Below are 12,312 nucleotides of genomic sequence, written 5' to 3'. Positions count from 1 at the left end.
CAGCGGGCGAGCAGGAGGGTGGCGGGGTGACAGTGACAGGGCGGCGGGATGGCAGAGTGACAGGGCGGCGGGGTGACAGGTGTCAGGCGCGCCCCTCCCGGGGGCGGCTCGGGGCCGGGAGCTGCCCCGCGGAGCTGCTGCCGCCGGCCGGGGGAGGGCTGAGGGCTCCCCGCCGCCCTGCTCCTCCTCCCCGCTCGCCCCATCCCCGCTCGCCCCGGGGCTGCGGAAGATGTAAGCGGCACCGGCGGCGTGAGGCGCTCCCGAGCGGCCGCCTGCTCCCCGGGCCGCCGCTGACGGGTTGGCTTCGTGTGTGTGTTCCCCCCGGCAGGGCCAGCCCCCCGCCGCCGGAGGAGCGGCAGGCAGCCGGCAGCAGCCATGCCGAGCGGTAGGGAGACGCGGCTGCTGCACCTCAACGAGATGGAGAAGCTGGACAAGACCCTCTTCAGGCTGGAGCAAGGTGGGGCGCGGCCGGCTGAGGGCAGCTCGGCAGCAGCGAGAGGGAGGGGGGCAGCCCGTGGTCGCGGCTGTGGGGGGGGGGGGGGGGGGGCTGTCGGTTTGGGTTTGTTTTTCCCATTCTTTTAATATGAAACAGTTTCTGGTACGGTTGCTTCCACTGCGGAGCTCTGAGGTGCAGCCTGGTTCGCAAACCTCGAGAAAACAGCGGCTGGGAGCCGGCAGTCTTCGTGTGAGGCGTTATTTACAGGACAGAGCTGCTCTCTGTGTGACCGTGCTGTACTGACCTGAAAAAGTCCTCTTAAGTCAAACTCTGAAGTACTAATCTGCAACATGTTATGCAACACACCCCATCTTTAATAAAATAGCTTTGAAATATAACGGTGACACTAACTTCTTGGAAAGTCTGAGGTGACATTTCAGAATGCAGGATCCCCCAGCTCCTCCTAAATCTTCTTATCGTGCCTGTCAGATTCCTTATAGCGGCGCTATGTTGGTGTTCTGCCTGCATAGTAATAAGAACTTGATGTTGTTTCTCTTTGAAAGTGTTCTTGAGTCTGTTTGCCAAAAAAAACAAAAACAAAAAACAGAACCGGACCGCTATTATGCTGGCCATTAAATTCAGACTGAAATTAAAGCCACTCTGCTTAGAAATCATTTTTAACAATGCAGCAATATTTATTGCTCATAAATCTTTTTTGTTTTCTGTTACTTTATGGAGTTGATCCAGGAACCTAATGTCAAAGTGGTTTAGTAGAGAAGCAAGATTTAGGTTCATGAGAATAAGAATTCTCTTCAAGTGTATTGATTTCAAAATTTTCTAGCAATGTAATCTAAAAAAAATGCCATTAGTGAATAAGTGCAGAGTTGACCCTAATCTCCATTATTAACTCTTCCTCCCGGTTCTGTAAATTTTGTTGGAAGGAGTTGGACAGAAATGCATGGCTATCAGACGTTCAAAATGTCTCTGGGAGGGCATAGCTAATTTTGAGTGCAGCATTCTTGATATCAGTATAACTGTTACAGGAAATAAGATATCGATGGCATATATCCCTGTGCTCTAATTTTAGTAACCACTGTGATAAAATGTCAGGACAGTACTGTTGAGAGTGTAGTTAACCTTCCTAAAATGACTTTTTAATGTAAGGATTTTTTTTATTTTTTTAATCAAATGAGCTTTGTTTTACCTGGCAGACATTCAGATGCTAAAACCACTATTGTATGTAAAGTTTTTGGGGTAATTGTGATTATGTTAATAAGAGAAGCTGTAAGCTTGGTGAGACTTTTGTTTAAATGTGCTCAGACATTGAGACCTGATCAATATCAGATCAGAGTTGCTGGGATTCTATTTCGTGAGCAAGTATGAGTGTTATGTTGTTGTTTGTTTGTGTTTGTGTTTTTTTTTCCTCCAACTGAAGGTGCTAGAACTTGCCACTGTTCAATTTTTTTATATATAATTTATAATTAATTAGGGGTGTATTGATAATTTTGTCTCTATACAAATATTTGGGTTTCTTTTGCTTAAAATTCTAATTTTGTAGACTGTTAGGGCTAGTAGCTAGTCAGCTGCATGACTGGTATGTAACATAGTAAAAGCCGTTGTGCAAGCACTTAGACCTCTTTCAGTCATTTGAAGGGGCTCTGTAATTAGCCAGGTACGTGATGGAGGCTCTCATACCTGCAAGTGAAAACATATTCTGAAACCTCTGTACAACACTGATTTCTTCATATCCAGTTTAGCAAACTACAGAATAATTTTAGGTCCTAGTGTTTTTAACTTAATTGTATTCTCTCTGTCATGGCTATCTTTAGTCTGAGTACTGCTCTTTCTGATGTGTGTGAGCTGCGGCACGTATACAAAGCTCTCTGACTTGCTGAGCTCTCAGTTTAACAGTCTGTACCCTGTAGATTACACACAAGTATACATCATTTTGCACTTGAAAGCATAAGGAATTTAGGATTAAATGAACTTTAAATGGAGAACGGATTTGAATGGATTTGAAATATTTTGCTTTCAAGTTTGTTCCTCTTTTTTTTTTCCTATTTTCATGGATCAGCTTAATATATAGACTCGGTAAATTTAAGATTTACCTTTTAGATTTTTTTTAACAGTACTACATATAAAAATCTGCATAAAAATATGTGTAGTCTAATGACTGTGATCTTCTGCTGTATTTTGTTTCCTAGACTGTTTATATACCGAAGCAGAACAAATTGGAAAGGTACCACATAGGTAAAGGGAAAAAGACTTTATGTGAAGTGTGCAAGGAAAAACGTTGGGAAAATAGGGAGAAAATATGACTATTTGGCAAAAGGTTTTGGCAGATACATTGGTATATTTTCTTCTTAACATAATACCAGATTATAACTTTTTATTACAGAGTAGAAATATCTAGTACTCCTGATGAGATGCCCGTGTTTTTGTGTTTCTTTTTTTTCCTTGAGGGTTTGAACTACAGTTCCGATTGGGCCCAACTCTTCAAGGCAAGCATGTTACCGTGTGCACTAATTATCCAGCTTCTGGAGAATTATTTGATCGCCACAAGTTCAGGACATTATCATGGCACAATCCTACAGGAAAAGAAGATGACTCTGACAAATATTGCAAGTTAGATCTCCAAATTTCTGGATCATATCAATACTATTTCAGTCTTGGGTAAGTGAAGCACTATACTTACAGCCAAACGCAGTCTGCTCCCTTAGTTTATGTTTTTAAACTGAAGAAATCACTTCTAAGAAGAAAAACATAATTTTCCCCTGCATTTTTCAAATGCAAAAACAGAATCTATCTGAATCTGCTAGTGAAAGACAACAGCTTTTGTGGCTAAGACTTTCTGCAAAGTCATTTGCAGAATATACAGAACAATGATCAATTTTCTGTGTATGTTGGAAAGGCAAGACATTTTTACAAGATTTCAAAATCATCAGTATTCTAAGTATTCAAGTAAAATGTTTTCTCTTCATTGACCTGGGATGGTGTTTCTTGAAAGATGTATCTTTCTGGCACAGAGGTTCTGTCATTCTTTATTTCACATACTTCCTCTTTTGTTTCAACACAAGAGAATGACTGTAATGGCCTAGTATTCTGAGCTCCTGGAAGATAGGAGTTGTTGGCTAAATTCCCTCAGGCTTAGGTCTCTTTTTAGCTCAGGTCTCTTTCTCAGGATAGTGCTCCAAATAGAGGCCTTTGTGCAAAAGGTGGGCACTTATGTTTTCTTTGTTACCATCTGTATTCTTCAAGGGGGAACCAGGGTAACAAAGGTATCACTTTTGTGGAGTTTAAAGCTCTGTAACCTAGTTGTATTCTTGTAAGCAAGTGGCATTAAGTGCAGTAGAGAGATGGTGCCTAGTAGATGAGCATCTGTTCAGTGTTTCCTATTAGGTTCCCTGCAGTCCTTTCTCCCCCCAAGCCCCCTAACCAGCCTGTTAAGGTACTGTATATTTGAAATTGCTCTGCTTGTTGGATTCTGCTTCTGTAACTGACTAGTACAATGTGCATCTACTATGTAAATCAATGTAAATGTAAATCGATTTCTTCTAGAAATGAGAAAAGTGGTGGAGGTTACATAGTTGTGGATCCTATTTTGCGTGTTGGAGCTGATAACCATGTGTTACCTTTGGATTGCGTTACACTCCAGACATTCCTCGCTAAGTGTCTGGGACCATTTCATGAATGGGAAGATAGGCTCAAAGTGGCAAAAGAAACAGGTAATGCCAAAATACATATTAAAGGATATATGCTTTTTTTTTTTTAAATCTTGAGATGATAAAACAAAGTTGCACTGAAGAGCTTCAGTATAAACAGCTAAATTGTCCTGTAGTCTGTAAATAAAGTATTTTCCACTAGATTAAATTTAATTAACAGATTAAGTCAGTGAAATAATTTAGATATTTGCAGAAGTGCAAAAATTCAGAATTTCCTGATAATAGGAAATTACTTTTGTTGTTTTGATTTCAGATAAATATCGGAGTTTGTAGAAATAACAGGATGATTTTTAAAACTTATATTATGCAGAATTTTAAGGGGAAGATTAAGCTGAATTTACAATGGATATTCTGGACACTAGGTTTAGATACGTGGTATACCTGTAATTTATGTTTCTGTCAATCAACTGCTTTGACTGAAATTCTATTTTCTTATTAAATAAATGATTTCTTATTACACAGGTTACAACATGATTCATTTTACACCACTGCAGAAGCTTGGACTGTCTAGATCATGTTATTCCCTGGCTGATCAGTTAGAAGTAAATCCTGAATTTTCAACCAATAATAAAAAATGCACTTGGAGTGATATAGGAGCTCTTGTGGAAAAAATGAAGAATGAGTGGAATATGCTTTGCATCACAGATGTGGTCTACAATCATACCGGTATGATTTCCGTGTGAACAATCAAATCGGTCCTATGTTTCATCATCTCCTTTAACTTTTCCCCTCTAACACATCTTTAAGTAGTGCTTTTAAGCAGATTAGTTTTTCTGGTTTTGAGTTTCTCAAGTCTAGGAGAGTTCTTCACAATTACAACAGATACATCTCCATAACAGATGTAAAATAATCTTGTATTGTAACTTGAGTGAATAGAGCCCTTCACAGAGATGAATTAATAAACTGTGTATGCATCTGTATTTTTCATAATATCATGCTTATTTTTAAGATTTGTGGTGTGCAGCGCCCACATAAAGGAATGGAATCTGCATAATTAATTTATGTGGTGAACATAAACTGACTACTCTCTTGTTAAACAGGGTTGTTTTTATTGCTGCTTCAATTCGGTTCTAACATGCAGATAACAACCAGGATAGGGACAAGAGGCTAGGATTAAGCAATGGAGGAAATGTTACAGCTCTGTGTGTGTTGGTGCGAAGTGGTGGTGGTGGTGGGGGGTTGTTCTGTTTTTGTGTTGTTTTTTAAGCATAGATATGCCAAAGCACTGAAGGTTTTTCATCTAATTGCAGTTCATAGCTAAAGGTGTGTGTTCTGTACAGAGGGACAGTGAGCTTTTTTCAGTATGACTGAGGAAGTTTAAATGATTACACTTCATTATACATAAGCTTGATTATTTAGATAACGAGATTATTTTGATTATTCTGTAATCCTGAAGACCACAATAATTAGTATACATATGTCAGAGAAAACAACAAATGGCTGTGTATGTTCATGTCACAGTTCTCTGAGGTTTAAAAAACAAAACCACCACTAACAAAAACGGTTACATAGAGTTACTATGAGTTACAAGAGTTATTTGCTTTTTTCTTTGGTGTTGACTGTTGTCAACATTCCTATCCAATCAGTCTGCAAAGTAATATGGGCCCAGTTGTTTGCCCTATCTGTTTGTTAAAATGTTACTCTCCTAAGTGTAGTTATTGACCATATGTCTCAGGGAAGCTGGCTTTTCAACATTCTCAGCAGATAAACAGTTCTTACACTTTACCAACTAAAAGTCCATTTCTTTTATCATATGTTCTTGAGATCCCGTCACCTTTTTACAGTATATATTTGCATGCTACCAAGGAAAATGTAATTAGACATAGATATTTCTGTCCATAAATACTATACTCAAGAATATAAGGAAAAAAGTCACGTTGATATTTGGCTATGTTTGCAGAAGGATTTTATTTGGTTATATCAAGAGCTCAAATTAATTTTCAAGGGATGGATGAGTAAACTATTTTTTAAGTTATACCATGGTGAAAGGATGTTTATAAGCATCTTCAAGTGATCATTATTCTGACTTAAATCATTAATCAAGATGTATTTGATGGGTTTATCTGCTTTCAAACTTATAAACTTGCAATAAGAATGCTGGATTTTTTTTCCCTTGGGGTTGTTCATTATCAAAACTCTTGATTTGCAACTGGCTACAAACTTTGTTAAATGCCAAACTTAGCATAAGCAGAAATGCATATAAATGATAAATGTCTGCTGAAGTCATGGTGTTGCATATGAAGGTAGATGTTCTATGGGCTTTAATAATAAGAAAATTTATTAAATGTTTTTCCTTTTTTTTTGTATAGCTTGATAAGATGGAAATTGGACTGTGTTTCGCATTTTCATTGAACAGAAACTTCTAATTTAAAACCAGTTAATTCCTGCATATTGGGATGATTTAATTGTAATATATATTTCACAGACTCATTTGAATGTAAAAGATGTGAAATGCATAGTCAGTTATTTTGAGTGGATTATGGATACTGGCTCATGGTTATTAATTCCACAGTACATCTGCAATAAAACCTAAAGCACTGTGTTGTCTCACACTAAATCTGCTAACGCTGGTCACACTTACAGCTCATGAGCCCTCAGCTTACAGCGGTCAGTATCATTAGAGTTTCTTCTTTCTAGCTGAGACCACTGTATGAAATGGCGATGCTTCCCCACCATTCCTGCCATAAAGTCAGACAGCTCAATATAAATGTCAGGTGGTTAAGATGAAGTGTTGGTTTTTCTTGATTGTTTTTGTTTGTTGTTTTATTTTTTTTTTTTTTTAACACACTGGAAAGGAGCAGAGAAAGCTTGTATAGTAGAGAATGGTGGGAAACAGTTTTTGATGTTAACATCTCTGTTAGTTTCTAATATGCATTAAACTTAAACATAGACGTCCTTTTGGCATGTTAGTAGGAGTATCATAGATAGACTTGCAAACCCTACCTGGTAACTTGGTGCATGTTCACTTTTGGGGCAGCTATTCCCTTCAGAAGGGATATGAGTAGTAAATCATGGTTCTTGCTGCAAGAATACATTTAAATAAAAAGAGAGAGAGAGAGAAAGGAAAGCAATCTGGTTGGACTAGAATGGCCTTTAACAGCCTGAGTTTATTATTGCTATATGCAACTTTAAAATAAGTAAAGTGCTTTATAGTTGTTTATGACATTTAAACCATGAAGTTCTTAACTTCCACAAATGGTTTGACCTTATAAACATGGAATTTTGCCATAGTCATAATGGACTTTAGATATGTAGTAGGGTGTTTAGAAGAGCTATTCATACTATAGAGTGAGAGATTACACTAGTTTCTTTACCTTTCACTTTTCAGTTTGAACATTGAACTAAGCAGACTTGTTTTTTTAATTGTTCTGCTCTAATTTTGGGCATGTTATTTACTATTTCACTGTTTCCAGTATAATAACAAGTTATATTTTTTCTCTTCTGTTAGATGTTACTTCATTTTTCTCTGTTTTTGTAAATGTTAAAATGTGTTCTGTGAAGAACAATTTCTAAAAAAACACTTGTAAAACCTAAGCAGCAGTTTTCTTTTTGTGCTTTTTTTTGTATGTGAAGTTTTTCAATTGTTACATTCAAAAGAATGTATGGAAATTATTTTCAGTTAAATTGTGTGTTTGGGACAGTTCTGAAAAATGGAAAGAAATTAACTACTGAAACCTTTTTTTGTTGCTGTTATTTTTCCAGAATTAAAGTTCTCATTGCATTATATGTATTTACTCCTACTGTTGTATGCACATTATTGTCTGTATTAGAATATCACACCCATTTTCATTTAAAATGAAATGTGTGATTCATGACATAGTACCTTAGCTTCTTGGTGTTAAAATTTTTGTGTGAAACAACTAAGTATTCAGCTTGTGTACTTTTTTTTTTTTTTTTTTTCCCATGCCTTTCTTGAATAAGCTACTAACAGTGAGTGGCTCAGGATGCATCCAGAATGTGGCTATAACCTTGTAAATTCCCCTCACCTGAAGCCAGCTTGGGTCTTAGATAGAGCTCTGTGGCACTTGACCTGCATGGTGGCTGATGGAAAGTGTATTGATAAAGGGGTCCCTCCGTTGATTGAAAATGATCACCACCTGAATGTAAGTAAATGAGAATTAAGTATATGGCAATGAACATTGTAAATAGCTGGATAAACCTTGAACAGTTCTAAGGTTGTGGAAATGCACAGAATATATATTTTGCAGATATATTTATTGAAATAATCCCTCATTTTACTAGTTTTTTTCTGAACTAAGCACTTAGCTTTTTTGTGTGTTTATATTAATCGTGAACGTTGACTAACATAATTTTTATTTTTACAGTGTGTCCGTAAAATAATTTGGGAAGAGATATATCCAAAAATTAAACTGTGGGAATTTTTCCAAGTGGATGTTAATAAAGCTGTGGAACAATTTAGAACTCTTCTAACTCAAGGTAAAGAAAGTGTGTGTTGCTGGAACAGGTGGACTCTTTATTTATAATTCAATAAGCCTTATAGGTAAACCTAAAAAAAAAAAAAAAAAAGCTGGAAAATAAAAATAATCCAATTTTTGGGGAGGTATGAAAAATCTACCACGCTGATAGGAGCATGCAAGAATGTTCTGAGGAATGGTAAAGCATTTGAAGACTGTGCTTCATAGTCTGGGAAATAAATAACAAAGATTCTTTTTTGTTTGTTTTTGCCAGGATTCAATATTGTAACTGAGCACAGATGTTTTTGAGGAGCCAGCTCTGTCAGATCTTTAATATTTTTTTCCTTTGCGCCCCTCTGTAACCTTTTGTCTACCCATATCTTACTTGTCCTCAAAATGTAAAAGTTGTTTGTCTTCTAAATGTAATTTCTGTTTTCACTTTGTGAATAGTTTTCTATTTTGTCCTCAGGCAAAATGAGCACTAAATCTGATCCAAATCAACATCTTCAGATAGTTCAGGACCCTGAATATAGACGATTTGGCTGTACTGTAGATATGAATATAGCATTGGCAACCTTCATACCGCACAGGTACTGTATGATTAAGCAGAAGTTAAAATTGCAAGTGAAGTTAAATTTACAAAACCAAATAAATATCTTTTTTCCTATCTTTGAAAAAAAAAATCTTTTTTTTTTAATTCATTTTAATTATGTGTTTTAAAACTAAATTATTTCAATTGTTCTCTGCTTTGCATCTTCTTGCTAAGCAATGGACCAGGTGCAATAGAAGAGTGTTGTAACTGGTTTCGCAAGAGGATTGAGGAACTGAACGCTGAGCAACACAGACAGATTCATCACCATCAAGAGCAGGTCTTATACTTTCTGGTTTTTAATGTTGAATTGCTTTAAATTGCAAATATATTCAGGCATTCTAATAATGCATAATTTAATTACTTCTAGGCAGTCAACTGTCTTGCGGGGACTGTGGTTTATGAACGACTGGCTGGTCATGGTCCTAAACTGGGTCCTATTAGTAGAAAATATCCTTTAGTTACCAGGTATCGTTTTTTGTTGTTGTTGTTGAAAACTATTAGTCTATCCAGGGAAAGTGAGTTCAAAGTTAATTAAAAATAAACATAAGTGCAACTGTATTTTCTTTCCCATAGATAAATGCCACTTTATCAATGAGATAACTATTTTTTAAAGCAATAATAATAACTCTTTATTAAATGAGTGTGACTTAAGGCAGCTTGAAATAATACTCTGAGCACAATGAAGCCTTACATAGTGCAAATTGCTCTTGTAGATGGAGCAGGAATGGATCTAGTAAAGTCTGATATACTTGATGCCATTAATGTATCTGAAGGGTTGAGGCTATAGTCTTACACTACCAGCTGGCACAAAGGTAGTGGCAGCACCTGTCCTTTCTCCTTCGAAACATGATACAAAATAGAAAACTCACCATCATTTATAGTTTGACTTTTTGAATCTTTTGTCTACAAGCCAGTTCATAGCAGATAGTTTAATTTCAAAGACAATGAATTTTGGTTTATGTATCTTTTTTGAATTATTTGTTAATTCCATAGGTATTTTACTTACCCATTCAAAGACATGACTGTGGAGGAAGAAGAAGCTATGATACATCACCCAGATAAAGCTTGCTATTTCATGGCCCATAATGGATGGGTTATGGGCGATGATCCTCTTAGAAACTTTGCAGAACCAGGTTTGTAAAAGAATTTTGAATCATTTTGTAAATGTTTTGATATTATAGCTGAAGCAAATATTTTATTTAGTCTAATTTTCCTATATGAAGTTGAAGTTTCCTATGAAGTTGAAAAAGCAGAATAGCAGGCAGATACTCACTTTATAGTGCTTTTATTTCCCATTCAGCACACAGAAGGTCAATTGTAAAAACTGGAATTTGAGATACAGCGTCACAAGATATGAGAGGGAAATTATCAGCTTTCTGTCAGTGAAAGGGAGACCTCCCCTACTTCTGTCATTGTTGCTTACCTTGCACTGTTCCAACACCACTACTTGTTGGCATTTTCATAAGGCATCAGAAAACTAGTATGATAAAAAGATTAATGGCATTTTGCTGCATTAGTGAGCAAAACCTGGCTTCTTGAAAAGTCCAGTGTGTGTATGTCAGGCAGTTGAAAGGTGGGCACCTGAGATGATGTTGAGATGGGACAGGGAAAGAGACAGCAGAGAGGGCTCTCTCTGCTCTCCTTTCAGCGTCAGCATTGAAGTAGGTTGCCTCAGCTACATGTGGAGCTGCACCATAGTGAAGTCTCTGTCAGCATAACTGTGTAGGTAGAAACATGTTGAAAATAGCATTGATATGCTATTGTAAAATTGCTGGGAGTTATTATCTAAAGAAAAAGTTATATAATTAATTTCTGAATTAGCTCACAGATAATCTCTTCTTTTGGGAATGAGAGTGTATGCTTTCTTCAAAACCCTCAAATACATGTATATTTGAACTTAAATAAAGATTACTTATCCAATCCAATTTTTTGTTGGATTCTTTTCAGTGCAGAAGGAGTGTGTAGACAGTTTTCAAAGTAATAGTCAAATATTAGAGTTACTCTCTGGGGTTTAATTCTTTTTTTCCAATTTCTCTTAGTACTTAAAAATTTAAAAAAAAAAAAAAAAAAGTTTTTTTGAGGGGGAGGGTGGAATGAGATTAGATAGTATTCCAGCTGAGGACAAAACTGCCTTTCTCCACAGAGTCCAAACTGATCTATTTTTCTATTCTATAAAAATATTATTCTATTTTTTTCTATTCTATATAAAGATTTTGAGTTGATACTGTTATTAGAATTTTTACTCATCATCATAGCATTCTCCTACTCTTAAGAAGTAGAAAACGAATTGCCACATCCTCTTTTTGGTTCAAATTCTGTCCTATAGCTCTTAGAGTGATTTTTTTCCCCTTACAGGTTCAAATGTTTACTTGAGAAGGGAGCTTATTTGCTGGGGAGACAGTGTGAAACTGCGTTATGGGAACAAACCTGAAGACTGCCCATACCTCTGGGCACATATGAAAAAATACACAGAAATCACTGCCAAATATTTCCATGGCGTTCGTCTTGACAACTGTCACTCAACACCTATTCATGTAGCTGAGGTACGCAAAAATAAACACATTTACGATAAAGCAGCTTCTGACTGTGACAAAAGTTCTGCACTGCTTCTACAAAATCTGTAGAATCAGCATGGCAGAGTGAATGAATTTTCTTGATAAAGTTTCATGACTGGCAATGTTTAGGTTTAGGTATGGTTTCAGCTACTTTGAACAGTTAGCAAAATGGTATAGCGGTTGTATGTCTCCATTCTCCATTTCAGCTGGGATCCTGTAGATGCTGATGGGCATGGGTAAATTTTCTGTTGTCTATCTATGGACTGAAGTGCAATCACTGCCAGTATCTAGTATGTCAGCTGTAGACTTGGTAATTTCCAAGACCTGGATGGCAAACAAACACTGATACTTTCCTGTATGTTTTGCTGTTGATGAAATAAACAAAGTGTTTTACATTCCAGAATTTAAAAGTTGGTAAAGAACACTTACAGAAAGTTCAGTCAGACAGGATTATTGCTAACATTTATCACTTATTGTTTCCCAATAAGTTCACAACTGACCACATCCAGAAATTGTACTTAATTAGTAAAATATCTCTATATAGATTTGAGCTGTGCTAAGTCCTAGCTTGGGTACAGAGGTTCCCTAAATC

At 36.8% G+C, this 12,312-nt stretch overlaps 1 protein-coding gene across 3 annotated transcripts in view; it reads left to right on the top strand.

The window, feature by feature from the left end:
- AGL (amylo-alpha-1, 6-glucosidase, 4-alpha-glucanotransferase) overlaps positions 1–12,312 on the top strand; it is a 34,042-nt gene that overhangs the window by 267 nt on the left and 21,463 nt on the right. For 2 of the 3 annotated variants that reach the window (XM_068690237.1, XM_068690234.1), the window contains exons 2-12: positions 329–457; positions 2,899–3,109; positions 3,995–4,161; positions 4,621–4,824; positions 8,080–8,261; positions 8,484–8,595; positions 9,043–9,163; positions 9,340–9,442; positions 9,533–9,630; positions 10,159–10,298; positions 11,521–11,708. In XM_068690237.1, coding sequence (XP_068546338.1) covers positions 376–457; positions 2,899–3,109; positions 3,995–4,161; positions 4,621–4,824; positions 8,080–8,261; positions 8,484–8,595; positions 9,043–9,163; positions 9,340–9,442; positions 9,533–9,630; positions 10,159–10,298; positions 11,521–11,708 — 1,608 coding nt within the window. In that variant the 5' untranslated portion in view covers positions 329–375. Of the gene's footprint in view, positions 1–48; positions 232–328; positions 458–2,898; positions 3,110–3,994; positions 4,162–4,620; positions 4,825–8,079; positions 8,262–8,483; positions 8,596–9,042; positions 9,164–9,339; positions 9,443–9,532; positions 9,631–10,158; positions 10,299–11,520; positions 11,709–12,312 lie in introns of those variants that run through there. The other variant, XM_068690235.1, reaches the window with a different exon arrangement.

The sequence above is a fragment of the Anas acuta genome, chromosome 8, assembly GCF_963932015.1.
Source record: "Anas acuta chromosome 8, bAnaAcu1.1, whole genome shotgun sequence".
Lineage (NCBI taxonomy): Eukaryota > Metazoa > Chordata > Aves > Anseriformes > Anatidae > Anas > Anas acuta.
Note: the sequence above shows the minus strand (reverse complement) of the source record. Positions and strands in the feature narration are given on the sequence as shown.